Source organism: Pelmatolapia mariae, linkage group LG7 (assembly GCF_036321145.2).
Source record: "Pelmatolapia mariae isolate MD_Pm_ZW linkage group LG7, Pm_UMD_F_2, whole genome shotgun sequence".
In the NCBI taxonomy this organism is placed as follows: Eukaryota; Metazoa; Chordata; class Actinopteri; order Cichliformes; family Cichlidae; genus Pelmatolapia; species Pelmatolapia mariae.
The window spans coordinates 39,654,265-39,670,739 of NC_086233.1; the positions used below are offsets into that span (position 1 = coordinate 39,654,265).

A 16,475-nucleotide genomic window follows, 5' to 3' on the forward strand; every position below is an offset into this window, starting at 1 on the left:
TTTATCTCCCCCATCACTGGCAGGAAACCAGCCACCACTTACAGCATAGCTTCTGTTCTCAAACCTGAGGTGTAAAGTAAAACACATCAGTAGCAAAACAAAACACATGAGATCTCTTCCCAGCTGAAGCCACAATATTACGGATGTTAATCCACCTGGAAAAAAAAGGTTAACAAATGCTTTCAAAAAAATTCACATGGCATTGAAAAGTGCTTTTCTTCAGGTTTCTTACCCTCAACAGGGTGCAGGTGGTATCAACAGGGGCCTTGGCCAGCAGCTGGCAGGTCAGGTCAAAGTAAGTTTTGGGCTGAACAGCAGATAGCGGGATTGTGCTGGTATCTGAGGCGAGGAGAGCCTGACTGGCAGCCCAGGATCGTAGCTCCTCCACCGTCCGCTGGTCGTCTTGGTCAAAGTGGAAGGAATGGCTGGATGTCCGCGGTTCGACCGGTGCACCTTCCACCCCATCAAATGTCACCACAGAAAAACCAAAGGTGTTGACCAGCGTGATGGACTTGTTGAAAACTTGAGCCTGTGTAGACAGATGTAGAATTATTTATTACATTTCTCATGAATAAAGATTAATTTATCAATACATTAATATTACTATTTATTAATAGAGGTGATTTTGCAATATTTAGTTCTCACCTGAAAATTTACAAATCAGTCAGACAAATTATAGATACTAAAGACACTAAATGCACTCTGCAGTCTTGCACCTTAACTCTGTGCATGCGAACAATGTCTCCATTCTGAAAGATTTTGGGATGGTCCTCCAGTTTCTCACAGAAGATGGTGCAGCCAATCTTTTCATTAGACTGGTCAGTAATCTTCAGGGTGGAGCAGAAGTCTGTGAAAAGAGAACTTTATGATATCAGAAAAAAGTGTCTAGTCTACCATAAAAACAATTCAGCTGTTTCAGAGACTAGGACAATAAGCACCAGCACACCAGGCTTCTTCACCTGTCCCTCCTGAACCTTCCTCCTCAGTGTGTCAAATGTTAAGCTAATCCTTGGGCTCTTTTGGTAATGATACTTCTAATGCAACCTGGCTTTAGCTATGGAGGCCAAGCTCAGTGAATTGAAGACACAGCTCCACACCTTTGAACATCCTGTAGCTAGCCAGGTACCTGTAGTAGACGCGAGCGAAATTAGTTTAGCCACTATTACCTGTTCCCCAACAGATTGTCCCAAATAACTGGGAAATCAGGCTGGCTGAATGACTCTGAGTAGGAATGGAAACTATTAAACAGAATCCCCAAAAGGTTGATTCTGTTCATCTGGACGTAGTGTTTTCAGTAGGAGAAACGTTTCGTCATTCATCCAAGTGACTTTTTCAGTGTCAGCTGACTGCAGGTTTCTCCAATCTTATAAACAGTACATTTGCACAATGACTGAAACCAGCCCACTGATGAACAATGGGCTGGGAGGTCAGTTCCCTGATCATTAATACGCAAATTCTCATGACCAGTGATCAACAACCACTGATCAAACCCCATTGATCAATGGTCATGAGTACCATTCACAGAGGGTAAAGTAAAGGGAAAGACCATCTCTGAATCGAGGAGGGGGTCTAAAGGTACATTTTTCACCATCTTACAATGCTGTGATTGCAGCCATTCCCCAACTCTCTGTTGGAGAGGAGACTTCAGCCCCTGCTTTCCATCCAATTGGTTAAAAATAAAAGGTTTATTTCTCTAAACTTTTGTTGCACGTGAAAACCTTTATTGTCATTTTTAACTATATTCGATGGCCTCTTGGCTGTCTTGCAACAGTGTAAGCATTAGAATAATCACTGCCAAGAATAGAAATAAAAATAACTTAATTTGATTTTGTGTGGTTCATTCATTCACTCAATATTTTTGTGAATTCGTTTGTGCTTTGTGTTCATAAATCATGCCAATACTCAAACCATGAGTATTGATTTCACTCATGCTAAATAAGAGACTTTCTTTAGAAAAGGGAGCAATAAAGAACTATGAAAACACCTTAGTACACATAATAATGCATTATTTGAAAATTTTGCATATAGTATCAAAAGTAAAAATAATTATTTTGCAGAAAAATGTCCTCCATCAGTGTTATATTTAGTCTATAACTGACTGCAATAGTATAGTTTGGATATAATAAAGGCATGAATGAGGATGAATTGATAGAACAAAAGTGGTTTAACTTTAGTTAAAAGTCTTACAGAAAGTTGAGTTTAACATAGTTTGATCCAGCTTAAAGTTACGGTGAATTAATAAAGAAAAACAATGACGCCAAAATTCTTTACCTGAAGTTTACAATGGGATGCCAGGGGCTCAAGATCTGAGGAGGTTCTTTTTTTATGTTTAAATAATTCTTTGAGAGAGACGCAAAATTCAGACTCAAGGATAGCTGGGATAGCAACAGGGCAATAGACCTAATCAATGCTAACAGCTGACCTGATTGGTTACCTCCCTGCACTAGAGATTTAAGCAGCTGACCTGCTTAAATTTCTAGTACTCTTGATAGAAAGAGAAAGATCAAGACCGTTCTAAAATTTGATGGATCTGTAGGTTCAAAATTAGGTGAAAAACTTGTATAAACAGGCAACAATTACATGTGGTAAGCTTTAATCTGTCAACAATATTAGGGCAGAAAGCAAAACCCGTTCGAAGTGGTTAAAATAAAGCAGTGAAGGTAGAAGAACTGGAAGGATTTTTATTTTAGAACACAGCATTAGCTCTGAGAAGTTAGACCAGGAGGCATACCCCTTGTTAAGGAGCCACCAATTATCAAGGTGGAGGCTGAAAAAAGTGGATGAGTTGAGGGCTGTGGACAATTACGACAGCTGGTGTTTTCATCTACTCGAAGTGTATGAGTAAAAGAAAGATGAGACAGCTAAATGGTAGAAGCGTATTCCAGAGCTTGTTCCCGATAAGCGTTGGAGCATCCCAAAAGACAGACAGTAGGATTCATTTCTTTAGCAGACAGTAAGTTCTGGGGTGACATTCCTAGTGGATGCTCAGAGGGCTTCATAGACAGGTTAGAGTGAATAAGTTCATACAGGACAGCAAACCTGTTTCTGTGCTGCACATCACGTGGACGGGGAGATGAAGAGCTTCTATTTTTAATGCCGGACATTGCCACAAACATCGATAGAAGATGAATGCATTATTTGACAAAGGCTACCAAGGAAACAAATAGCCTGCTGAGTGAAGCTACTTAAGTAGCAACTAGCACAGCTTTATCCACTTTATCTTCTGGTTAAAAGTCCAACTAAACTCTGATATGGGTTCCTTACTGACCTGTACCACGGCTCTTAAAAGGCTGTTTGAAGAACACCACCACACCATACACATTGACAACAGATCCAGCTTTCAAGCTGTCCAGTTTGGCATATGTGTACTTTGGAGCCTTGGCTGAAGAAAGCTGAGGAGAAGCAAAACTGTGTTAAAACACCAATATGAGCATGTTAACATTCAGCCACAGACACTCCAACAGATCATGTCAATTCTGCACTGATTTCCTTCTTCAGCTCTGGGGCGTTCCCCTTGCATGCAACTTAATACATGTCCTGTATTTGAAGTGTTAAATTCTACTACCTACAATTATACAAAAAACAAGTATCTGTTCATCTCTGACATCTTCCTTGTGCTCCCATAATCTTTTGTATTATGACTGAAGACAATTGAGCAAGTCCCAGAAGCAGTCACTGTGAACAGCCATCGTTGAACAGAGGGGATGGCTTAAGATGCCAAGAATCATCTGCCAAAAATCCAGTCTTTATGTACAAAATCAGCTTTAAGTTTTAAGGCTTCTGAATATTGTCATTTAGACTTCAACCATGTAATTTGAGGGGTTTTTTAAGTGTTTTGGCTTTAGCTAAAAATACACTTATTATCATCTGCTGATTTGTACATGTTTTAAGCCATAGGTATCAAACTCTGGCCAGCCTAATTACATTTGGCCCGCGAAGCCATACCAAATTATTATTAGAGCTGGCCTACTGGTATTATACAGCTAATATATATATCGTTTAGTATTAAGCTTTGCTTGTTCCGTTTTTCAGCAAAACTTGTTTGAGTCCATAAGAAAAGATTCATTCTTAAATCTGGAGGAAGATTTTTTTTTTAATAAATATTAATGTTAGCCCGCGACTTTGTTCCAGTTTTGAATTTTGGCCCACTGTCTATTTGAGTTTGACACCCCTGTTTTAAGCCATTTGTGAAAACAGCAATAGCAAGCTGTAAGGATGGGAAATGACACAAATTTAGCAATTTCAATTCCATTACAGATATCACTGATCGATTCGATTCCTTATTGATTCACTTATCGATTGTCATTGTGTTCTCATTAACTGACCAACAATTTCAAGGAACTGGAATACTGAGAACCGGTTTTCTGCAAGACCCGGTTCAATTCCGATCCCTAGCAAGCAGTTATTCAAAGCTGGATTTTTAAAGGCTTAAAGAAGCTTTTAAACAATGACAAATAGGCAGACACAAAAGTCTGGGGACATCCCAATTCACGGAAGGTGACTTTAGGACAGCCCTTAAATGACATAAAGCATTCTGACAGCTACAAGACCTCCAAGACACACTCCAGCAGTCTCTATAACTAAACAGGATTCTCATTCTGACCTCAGCAGAGAGTGGGGATCTCCTTTTGTTGGCTGGTGGGGATCTGGGGTTAGGAAGCACTGGACGCAACACCTAAAAAGAGACAGGAGACAGAGGTGAGGTGAGGTGAGGTGCTTTAGTGATTTTTTTCCCCCTACATTATAAGGCCTTTTGTCCATTTTTGACTAATAAATGTTTAAGTTGATTTTGAAGACCTTGTTGGACGTCATCAAAATGGATTTTAATGAACTGTTAACATGACTTTATATGACCTCTATAAAGTTTACTGTACATCTCCTTGGCAGACATAATGCAATGTGATTTGCAATGCAACAGCATTTATATCATTGCTCATACAAGAAGTGTAGTAAGAAGGCAAAAGGATACACAGTTGACTAGCAACTCTTATATGATTTCTCAAATAGTTTGATGCATTCAGTTTGGATTAGGGCTACTTTAATGCAACCCAGTGTCATTTGGATTTTAATAAAGGCATTGGACATTGGACAGTGCAGTGCAGATTGTCTACCAATCGTAAGGTTGGCAGATCATTCCAGTCAAAGTATCCTCAGGCAAAATACTGGACCCCGAGTTGCCCCCGGATGCATCCATCACAGTATGAGTGTGAGAATCAAGGCTACAGTTAGCTCGCACCTGTCACATTCCCTAATACTGGGTACGAACTGGCTGGGGTTTAAAAACCTGTTGGGGTAGTACGCAGGGATGCGATCACGACCAGGTCTCTTTTTTTCCTCTTGTACTTTCCCATTGTAGTGTACATTTCAGTGGTTTTCTGTAATGTTACCGATCTCCGACCTGTATCCCCATGTGATGTCTGTGTTGTGTGTGTAAGGTCGGGAGGCGGGTCCATTCCACTGCAGGGCAACCTGCATGTGGCGAATAAAGCTGATTGACTGATTGATTGATTGATCATTAGTAGCATGTAGTGTTTGCACGGCGGTCATCCAACACTGACTGCTCTCTTTTCTTCATCCTCTGCTACTACCTTTACTGTTATGGCTTGCAGTCTAAATTTGCAGAAATACACGCACACCGATAATAAAGTGTAATGCACAAATTCAGACAGAGAAGAAAACATTATATATGTACCTGAGGTCACAACCCCAATGGGGATTGCAAACCAGACGCCAAACAGATTTTACAGCTGATAGATTAAAGCATTTAAAACAAAGGGGTTATTCCAGTCTATCACGAAGTAAAGAGAAAACTATTCCCGCTTACATTAAGATATACGGCAAATTTAGAGTCACCAGGTAACCTAACATGCATATCTTTGGACTGTAGGAGGACATGCAGAACAGTAGTAGTCACATTAGTAAAGCATGTGTGATTAAATGTTACTTAATAATAACAGCAAATGTAATGTTTTAGTTAATATTATAATCTTGATTATTTATGATGAAACATCATGGAGTTATTGAACTTAAAAATAATTTTATAATAAAATAATTTATTTATTTATTAAAATTTTTTGTGACATTAGTCCCTTTTACTTTTCTCACCCAATGTCAGCTGAGATAGGCTCCAGCCCTCGAAAACCATATATTGGACAAGCAGTTAAGAAAATTGATGTAGGGATGATTAGTGTTGCTTTTTAAACACAAAAATATGAGTCAACATATATAAAACGTTCTGAAGAATAAATTAAAGACAGGGAGCATCAAAGAACTGTCAAATTGTGAATATGAAACAGAATTTGTGTATTACTGCCTAATGCTAATGTATGCATTATATTAGTTACTGGTCCTTACATAAATGCAGGCTCCATCTTCTGTGAGCAGCAGGTTACAAGGGTGCAGATTGTCCTTATGAACTGTGGGAGATTTGCCCACAGTGAAGCCAGAGGCCGCCACTACATCCTGTAAGAAAACACAAGATTAAAAAAAACAACAACAGGAGAAATCAGGGATTTAAACCCAGAGCACTGAGAGACAAATCATACAACTTTTCTTCCAGAGGGAGAATTGGAGCAGCAAATATTGCGCCCTGAGAGACTTTTGTGTTGGGAGCAAGACGTCAACACATCCCACAGATGATAAGCTGGTGTGAAAAGTGTAGATTGTCTTTTGTTTGGCATGTCAGCTACCCCAATATGGCTTCAAAGCCTCCCCTCAGGGCTGACAAGGGGACAGCAGATACTCTGAATAATCATGTTACAGAGACACAGCCTGACAAAATCTCTGGGATATATGGCTGAGTGCAACAGCTCAAGCTGTGATGACTTCTTGCCTTTAACAAGCTTTATGGGAGCTTTGAGTTCCATGAAAATGCTACTGTGAGGAAACCAGAAACATAGTGATATGCAGCTGGGGAGGATTATCGTTGATGTACTCAATGTCTCTGCCCTGGACACAAACAAATTCAACTATGCAAAAATGTCACAGATGTTATACAGTACAGTATCATAGCAGACTGTCACAGTGAGCTGGAGCAACACTGACACTGACAGGAGTAAAAACTGAGATATTTTAGTGTTACATTTGAAACATGAGGAACTAATCAGGTGAACAGAACAGAGCTCACCATTAAAGTCTACTCTTTAAAGCTATTTAAAGTGTTAAAATCCAGTCTTTAATATTACCAAATTCATCCTGGAGACATGACAAGTCTTTGCACTTTGCAAATATTTGTTATTACAATAAAATAAAATTCATAAGATAACATTGATAACGTATACTTTGTTTTGTATTTTTTTAGAGCATAAGATTCCATTACTTCAAACCATCAGAGGCACAAACACAACTCACCACTGATTTCTTCAAATACTCTAAGTGCAAATTGATTTAGCTAATCAAAACAAAACAAAAAAACGTTATATTCATCCACAAATCACATGAATCCCCGTCAGCTCATTACACATTTAAGTAACAGGTTTAGAAAGAAAATTATAATTTCCATTTGGAAATAACATAATAAAACTCATTACAAAAATTGTTCCTCATTCAACACTCTGTAAGTGTCAGTTCTTAGTTTCAAATGAGCAGCGTATTGAACACCCTCTCTTTGGTGGGAAGGAAAAACTCCCTTTTAACAGGAAAAAACCTCGGCAGAACCAGGCTCAGAGAGGGGTGGCCATCTGCCACGACCGGTTGGCGGTGAGAGGAGGAAGACAGGACAAAAGACATTGTGTGGGAGAGCCAGTGATTAATCATAACAATTAGACCAAGATAAAAGATGGGTGAGGGTCGGCAGTTTCTAAACCAATCATCTACCAGTATTCCTTAAATGTATTTACTGTAGGGGTCAGTCTTTAATGAATAAAAGTATTAATTTTGATTACAAAGTAACATCATAGATAATTTGAATAACTTCATAAATAACATTGCATTATTATGCATAGTTTCATTTGGTCTCTCACAGTTGCGGCAATCATTGGCAAATCCCAAACCCTGCATTTAAGTGTTCACTAAAGACTAATAACAACTCACTAATAACAGCTAGAACAGCTCAAGTCTCTTCAAATAAAACCAAAGCCAAATCTTTTGGGTCAAAAATGCGATATGGCTTGCGTTCCTTAGACTTAGTGAAGACATTTGATGTGAACATTATTTTAACATTTTTTTCTAAATGGTGTGATGAGCCTCCTAATCTATTTTGTTAGGTTATGTGACTCATGGGCAGAGCCAAGAATTTCTAGCCAACTGGTTGTCATCAGGAGCTAATAATAAAGGCCATTATAAAGCACTGACATGTTTTTCTCTTGCTGCTCCTCACATTGTAAACAGCCTCCCAGTCTGATAGACCCTCAAGCAAACACCTCTCACCACTGTTTACTGATTTATGACCCGTTTCTACCTTTTGAAAATAAAATAGTTAATGCATACCTTAGTTGTGTGGACTCCCAATTTTGTTGCAAGGTAGAGCCACTTGTAACAATGGCAAAACAGAACTGACTGGAAATAGCAAATATACAGTTAGGTCGATAAATATTTGGACATAGATCCCTTTTTTCTAATTTTGGTTCTGTACATTAACACAATAAATTTTAGGTAAACAACTCAGATGCAGTTGCGGTTCGGCTTTATGTTTTGGGTCACTGTCCATCTGTATAATGAAACTCCTCCATCAATTTGACTGCATTTAGCTCAGTTTGAACAGACAGTATGTTTCTGAACACCTCAGAATTCATTCAGCTGCTTCTGTCCTGTGTCACATCATCAACTCTTTCATGCATGATTTATGACAACCTCAATCAGGATTTTTTGTAAGGTATTTTTATTCATCTTTAGCCATGAAAAGATGAATAATTAGGGATTAAATAACAATAATTACAATGAAACATGTCATATATCTATAGTAACATTAAACGACCAGTGGATGGCAGGGTATTGAGTGACACATCAGTGTCCAATGTAGTGGTTTATGTGCAAGTATAACATCAACACTGACACAAATACAATAAAAACAGTCTTTGAATAGCTGTCCACTGTAGTGACCGCTATGCATGAAAGGTTTAATAAACACTAGTGTCACTGGCAGCCATACATGCCCAAACCATCACACTGCCTTCGCTGTGTTTATGATGTGGCATGCTTTGGATCGTGAGCTGTTCCACACCTTCTCCAAATTTCTTTCTTGCCATCATTCTGGTAGAGGTTGATCTTGGTTTTATCTGTACAAAGAATGTTTTTCCAGAACTGTGCTGGCTTTTTTAGATGTTTCTAACAAAACCACTCCTTAGTTTTTCAATGTAAATAATGCAAACTTTAAAATGCAACAGTTATTACTCCATCTCATTCAGCTTTGATGCTTTGTGAAGACAAAAGTCTAAAATGACTTATTTTTGAAGATTCAGAGACCTACCCCTTGGTTGGCAGACTGACTGAAGTTCTTGGCCAGTGATCCAAACAAAACAACATTGACAGATGAGTTCTGAGATGAGCTGTTCAGCATGGAATCTTCTTCTGGAAAACATCATACGAATGTGTTAAAACTGGAAAGGATAAGGGAAAAGGTCAATTCAAGGGGTCGAGTTGCAGGGGCTGCAGTCTAAGTACAAAAGCCAATAGTCCTTGGTTATGCCTGAAACACCACATTTATGAGGCATTCTGGAGGTGTCCTAATCTCATGATCAAGCCACCTCAACTTGTGATGTGGAGGAGCAGTAGCTCTACTCTGAGCCGCTTACAAATGGGCAAGCTTCTCACCCCAACGCTTAGGTTAGTCCAGACACACTTCGAAAGAAACTTATTTCTACTGCTTCCATCTGCATTGTTTTTCTTTTGGTCAATGCCCACAGCTTGGGGCAAAGGTGACAGTAGTAACACTGATCAACCTGTAAATTCACAGCTTTGCTTTCTCGCTCTTCACCAAATTCATATAGTTGCATCAATCCATTTTTCAATCTTCTGTTCTACTCTTCCTCTACACATGAACAGGAAGCTGAGATAATGTATGTGGACTCCACCGCCTGAGGCAGAAACTTCGAAACCCTAAGTGAGCAAATCCACTCTTTTCCAAATGAGAACACTGAATTCAGCAATTAGAGATATTTATAACCATGCATTTGTGGACATGGGTCTCAAGGTAGAATTCAGTTGATAGTTTATATTATGTACAGCAACTATAACTAGAGCTACACTATTAGGCTACTTGAATTACTAGTTATAACTAACACTGGGAAACTATTGTAATAGATGCCTAAAGAGGATATACTAGTTCTCGTTGGTGTGTGCGATAATAAACTGAATTTCTTCGTATTCTGAATCAACTGCTGGACAAAACAAGAAATCTGTTTAGTCAGATGTAATTAAACAGTGTCCTACTTAAAAAAAAATATAAAATGAAAAAAGTAAAATAAAACGCAAACACTTATATACATTGTCGAGTGCAGAAGTCTCTCTAAACTCATAATTTTGACATGATAACCAACCACCACATTATCATAAACACATGGAGGCTAAAGGGAACCGTAAGTAAAGGCATGACAAAACATACACATATTTGAATTTATTGATGGACAGCTAATACTTGTTTAAACATTACCTTGGATGACCATCTTCAGGATAAAACTGTCATTGTTCAATGACACTAGCGGCCCCTTGTGAACCACTTTCCCCTGTAAATTGAAAAAAAAAAAAAAATCCTGATGTGAAAATGAACTCAAAAGCATTTTGCTGTGACTGAAGTTCTGCAAAATTTCCTGTCAATATATCAAAGCCAAATCTGAAAACCAAGCAGTGTTAATAAGACCTTAAGAAATCGGCCAGAGGACAAAAGGTTATTGTGCTTATAACACTGCTGTGCTCTAAATCATGAAAAGATGGGGACTGGAAGCTAGAAAGTGAGAAAAATGCACTGTGAACTTGTCACCTTATCTATATACATTTCAGGTCTTATTTGCTTTAATTCTAATGATTCCAAATTATTGCTCATTATAGTTGGCTGTTGGCAGAGTGCTATATCAAAGCATTTTGATTGAAACATGCCTGGAAGAGAAGTGTGTTCTAGGAAATGGTGAAAAAGCAACAGAGATGATTTCAGTCTTGACAGGATTGTCAAGAAAAGTCAATTCAAGAAACTAGGAAGCTTCATAAGGAGTGGACCGAGGCTGGTGTCACTGCATCATGAACCACCACGTACAGAAAGGGGCGTCTTCAGGAAAGGAGCTACAACTGTTGCATTCCTAATATCAAGTATCTTTGTAGATTTTGTTTCTAAATCAAGGTCCTAGAGTCTGGGTGAAGAATGAAGAGGTACAATTTACTTTTATCTGAAAAGACTTTGAACCACTGAGCAATAGTCTATTTTTTCATCTTAGAGTCCAAGGTGTTTGAAGTTCAGTGTCAAAATTCCACAGTCTGTGATGACTTGTGCAATAAAGAATATTTATGTTGTATCACAAGACGACTGATCAATTTGTTTCACTAACTCTGTACACAAGGCATTTTGTAGAGGCTATAGCGCCCCTGGCAGTTTGGCTTGAAACAACAACAGTAATCTATGCATTTCGACTTTTTTTAATATAGCATTTTGTCTTGAAATAGAATTACAACTTTACAGCTCAACTTTAACAACTAAACTGAATTTATTCTCAAAATGATCAATAATATTCTTTTCTTAAAGTGGCCCTAATACTCCTTTGTAGAAATTTGACATTTCTATATTGTAATCCTTTTCTGATTTATATAAGGAAATATTCTAATAATCTGAGATACTTGATTTTTGATTTTCATGAGCCACAATCATAAAAATTTAAATAGATATAAAAACTGATATATGCACATATGAATAAATTCAGATGCAACTTCCAGGTCAAGTCTATTAGTTACATTAATACACTTTCCAGAGTTAGGACTATACATGCTTTGCGCACAATCAACGTCAACTCCTTTATGTAATCTTTAAGATTGTAGGTTTTTATACTGAGTGAGTCTGGGTGGTTGTAGGTATGGAGGTAAAGCAGCTACTTGGAAGGCTGGTGGTTCAATCCCTGCTCCAGTCTGCATGCCTTAGGCAAGATACTAACCGGATGCATTCATCGGAGTATGAATGTTAGACAGAATGCAATGTGATGTAGAAAAAAAGTGCTTATGAGAATGAGAGATGCTCAAGTAGAGTAGAAAAGTGCTATATAAGAACCGGGCCATTTACCATCATCACACAATGTTCATTCTGCTAAAGCAGTACAAAGCCATTATTGCTTGGGACACACAGATCTTATTTGTGTACACACACACACACACACACACACACACACATGTTCATGGGCACTTTATATATTTTGTTTTTAGGCTTGCTGTAACAGACCTTGACTATTTTGTCTGTGACATCTGTGCTGGTGGTGATGAGAGAGATGGGAATCCTGGTCAGATGTGCTGGTATCTGAGGCCCCGTACCCTCCAACAGCACATGGACAGGCATGACATCAAGGTGAGACCTCAGACGCTGAGATAGAAAAAAAAATAAAATAAAAAAGGACAAGTTCAGTATAATTCCAGTCTGCCACCAATCCAGCTGACAAAAGTGAATGTCAGCAGCTTCAGACCTGAATGTGTCATCTGCCCAAGAATATAGAACCTGCAGCAGCTGACAGACACTGATCCACTGTGTGATCAGTTTGTTTAAAGTCTGGTTGAACCCTCTTCTACCACAGACAACTCATTACCTGAACATACCTGTGACAGGTACCACCAGATCCATGTCAACAGTACAGCAGAAGGATTCAAATCTGTTAGGCATTTCAGAGAAAAACCCAGGAAAAGTATTGGCCCTGTTCATAGCAGGTAACATGCTGCTTCATGTCAGAGCTGGTTAGTTTTATCTCAAGCACATTTGACTGGCGAGTCCTTTGGTGGTACCCTCACCAAGAGAGGACAGCAAAGCAGGAACAGCCTGCGAGGCAGACGAGCTGTTCAGCAGAGCGTGTGCTCAACTGCTCAGTCAGGTGGAAACTCAGCAAGGGTAAAAAAAACACCATCAAATAAAACCCTCTGATTTAAACCCAAGGGGTGGAGCTTGAGGCCTGAATTAGTGTAGGATGAGTGATTTATTCATGAGTTCAGAGCTGCTCTGTGTTCACAGGCTCACCTACACCTGTAGGTTCATCAGCCTGGACTGTGGCACGGCTACTCATCTGGCAACTCAGTTCAAACACCAAAATATAGTCCATAATTTTTATTTAACTGGTTAATGCTGCATACCACTACATATCATGTAAAAATATCAAAGAGTAAACTGCGCACTCTTCTTAGGGGCAGGGATAGCTCAGTAAGTAGAGTGGTTGCCCCATGATCGGAAGGGAAACCACTGAACGGCTACCCTGAGGTACCCCTGAGCAAGGTACCGTCCGTACACACTGCTCCCCGGGCGCTGCATTGGTGGCTGCCCACTGCTTCATTGGGTGAATGGGTTAAATGCAGAGGAGTAATTTCCCTACGGGGACTAACACATACACATTATTATGGTGTACACAAGGTTTACAAGCAAACTCTGGTATACAAATAGCGGATTTTAGAAGTCAAAATGGGTTGAGTTCATAAATGTATTTACTTGCTCCGTTTCATACCCATTTACCAGCAGCGTCAGGCATCATTTACTCCCATTGGTAGTTATTTTATCCTTTGCCACAAAGCTGAGCGAACTTTAAGCCAGGACCCGTCCAGTCTCATGAGCTATATATTAATGAGACAAGGAGTGGCAGCTGTGCTGGCAGATTTTCAGCTACTTTTAAATGGTAAAATTTATGAGGGGGTTGATGTTATTTGAGTTACTTATTTAGCACTTTCACCTAGAAAAAAAATCTGATTTTCCTAAATCTTAGCCTGACAAATAACCTTCATACAACAGACTTAAAAACAAATAACGTCCACAAAGCCAACCATTTTTCAAACCATAAAACTAAACAAATGAGTAAAATTACTCTGGAAACTAAGTGAACCCAAACTGGATTGAAAATAATATTTTAAAACAAAATAAAGCCTGTCAACAAATGAAGCATCACCTCTAAAAAGAACAATAAAAGTCAAGAGGAGATTTTCCTAATAGTGATTACTGCCTTTACTTTTCTACATATACTAAATGTTATGCATTTAAATAGCTGGTTGCTTTTATTTCCTACAAATGAAAGAACAGGCCTGCAGTTTTGTGATGAGTTCATAATGACAGCTGTATACAGCTAGTCTTGTTAGTCATCCTCAGTCTGCTCTGACAGGAGGAGGATTCACCGACAAAGAAGCAACACAGAGGCCACCAGCCGGCTGCCAACAGTCAGCTGCACCGGGACAACAGCTGATCCCTGCCAAATGTAGGAATGGCCATCCCATCTAGACAACAGCCTTCCTATTGCTCAGAGCATCACTGAAAACCCCAAACATGAACCACCTAATACCAGCTCACCGCTGAACCATAAACAGAGTGTGGCAGAAGTGCATTGGAGACATGACTGCTGGGGTGGGAGGATGCTCAGTATTCACACAGTAAAATATAGGTACTGACTGGCCCCCCTCATAAGCCATTGTGACTTACTGAAGTATGACTGAGCCAAACACTGTATCCTATAGGGGCTTTTATCAAGTTAGGAGCCGTTTTTGAGTGCTGAGTACATGAAGTGGGTTGACAACAATAGTGCTGAAAGAACACAGTTTATAAAAATCACTTAAAACTACACTCCAGTAGTGAGTCACGGGCTCTCTGTGGACATGCAGGGAAAGACTGGACGCATCCACTCCTGCCATCTCACATAAAGATTCTTTTCCACAACCAAAAACTAAATTAATTAAATAAAAAAATAACAGTAACAATCATTTTTCACTACACATTGTATAACCTGATACCAGACACTGAATTGCTGACTTGTTCTAGTTATTATTTTTAAATTAACAATGAATCAAATGGCCATTCATCATAAAAAAGTAAAATAATTTTTTAGATTCTTTAGTTCCCAGAGCTTTATGAAGCTTTTTGAGTCCCTTTTAGCCCAATTTTGGTGTATAGTGATATCTGTCTCAAAAAAGCTACGATGGAACTGAAATGATCTATTCAAGAACAAACAGCAATCTGATGATTAAAGTGAATCATCTAGCAGCTCCATTCAGTATTTTAAAACTAGACTTAAAACGTATTTTTATTCATTGGCATTTGAATCTGTCTGATTTGCCTTTATCAGTTTAGCACCTACTACAATGTATTTGACTTCTTTCTTATCAATTCCCTTATTTTTATCCATTCTGTCTTTTGTACAGCACTTCGGTCAGTGAGTTGCGTTTAAATGTGCTATATTAAAAACAAATTTGAGCATCTGTGTATAGAAATCAATACTATATTAAAAGTGCCAAGCCTCAGCTTTAATGTATGTAGGTTCAAATCACTATTTAAACAGCAGTGTGGCTCATCCAAACCATTTTGAAACAGACACACTCACTGCATGCACAGGTTATTGAGCTGGTAAAGCATGAGACAGGTCAAGGATATCGAGGTCAATAGACAGAAGTATTTCTGGATGTAGGCTAGCAGGTTCAAAAGCAGCAGATCAACCTAAGCTTAGGTGGCTATACCAGGGTATCTAAAAATCTCAACAATATGATTTACAATATAGAGAAGCCCTTTTAATTCATTTCCTATTAAACATATACAGTGATACTGTATATTAAAGCAAAAATAATGTTGGAAAGCTATGTGCTGGGAGCATATAGACAATGCAGCAGTAGAAGCAGTTTTCCTTTCCTCTTTTTTAAAGAAAAACACAGTTACACAGTCACACTATGTTGTCTTTTTAGAAAGATCATCAGCTGTTAAGAAGTTTAAACTGTACTTAAACTAACAATGATTCCATTAATGTTATCTTCATTTCACTTTTCTGATATCTTCTTGGACCTGCTCCCTATGTCTGTGGGGGAGACAAGCTTATTATACAGAGGAAGCCAAAGCCAAAATGCCCTGAACTATACATACACTAATTAACTTGACAAAGTCCCTAAAATTTTATATACACATAAGTTTTAGTTTTGCTGGTTTTAATACTTAAAATTGTTAATTTCTTCACTTTCATCAAGCTGCAGCCACATGAAAGTAAAATGTCCTCACTGTCTCATAAGCATGTCCAGCAGGAGGTCACCAGACGCACACACCATGCAAACTATGGCACATGAGTGGTCACCACTTAAAAAGCCTTGGGGAACTTGACTTTTCCTCCCTTCAGGTGGGTGAAAAAGGATGAGTGAGCTCTTTCACAAAGATTTAGGCAAGGCAAGGCAAGTTTATTTATATAGCACAATTCAACAACAAGGTGATTCAAAGTGCTTTACAGAGACATTAAAAAACAAAAACAAATAAAAAGCATCATTTAAAATTGATTAAAAAAACAGTAGATAAAATCAGAACAGTAGATAAAATCAGTAGTTAAAATGCAAGTTTTGAAATTTAAGCTTAAAAG

The 16,475-nt window shown here is 38.5% G+C and overlaps 1 protein-coding gene across 4 annotated transcripts in view; it reads right to left on the reverse strand.

The window, feature by feature from the left end:
• pot1 (protection of telomeres 1 homolog) overlaps positions 1-16,475 on the reverse strand; it is a 51,484-nt gene that overhangs the window by 29,056 nt on the left and 5,953 nt on the right. For 3 of the 4 annotated variants that reach the window (XM_063479071.1, XM_063479069.1, XM_063479072.2), the window contains exons 2-9: positions 12,353-12,490; positions 10,589-10,661; positions 9,407-9,507; positions 6,355-6,462; positions 4,604-4,675; positions 3,269-3,392; positions 717-847; positions 233-529 (exon numbers count right to left, since the gene is read on the reverse strand). In XM_063479071.1, the coding sequence (XP_063335141.1) occupies positions 233-529; positions 717-847; positions 3,269-3,392; positions 4,604-4,675; positions 6,355-6,462; positions 9,407-9,507; positions 10,589-10,661; positions 12,353-12,466 (1,020 nt within the window). In that variant the 5' untranslated portion in view covers positions 12,467-12,490. The remainder of the gene's footprint in view (positions 1-232; positions 530-716; positions 848-3,268; positions 3,393-4,603; positions 4,676-6,354; positions 6,463-9,406; positions 9,508-10,588; positions 10,662-12,352; positions 12,491-16,475) is intronic. The other variant, XM_063479070.1, reaches the window with a different exon arrangement.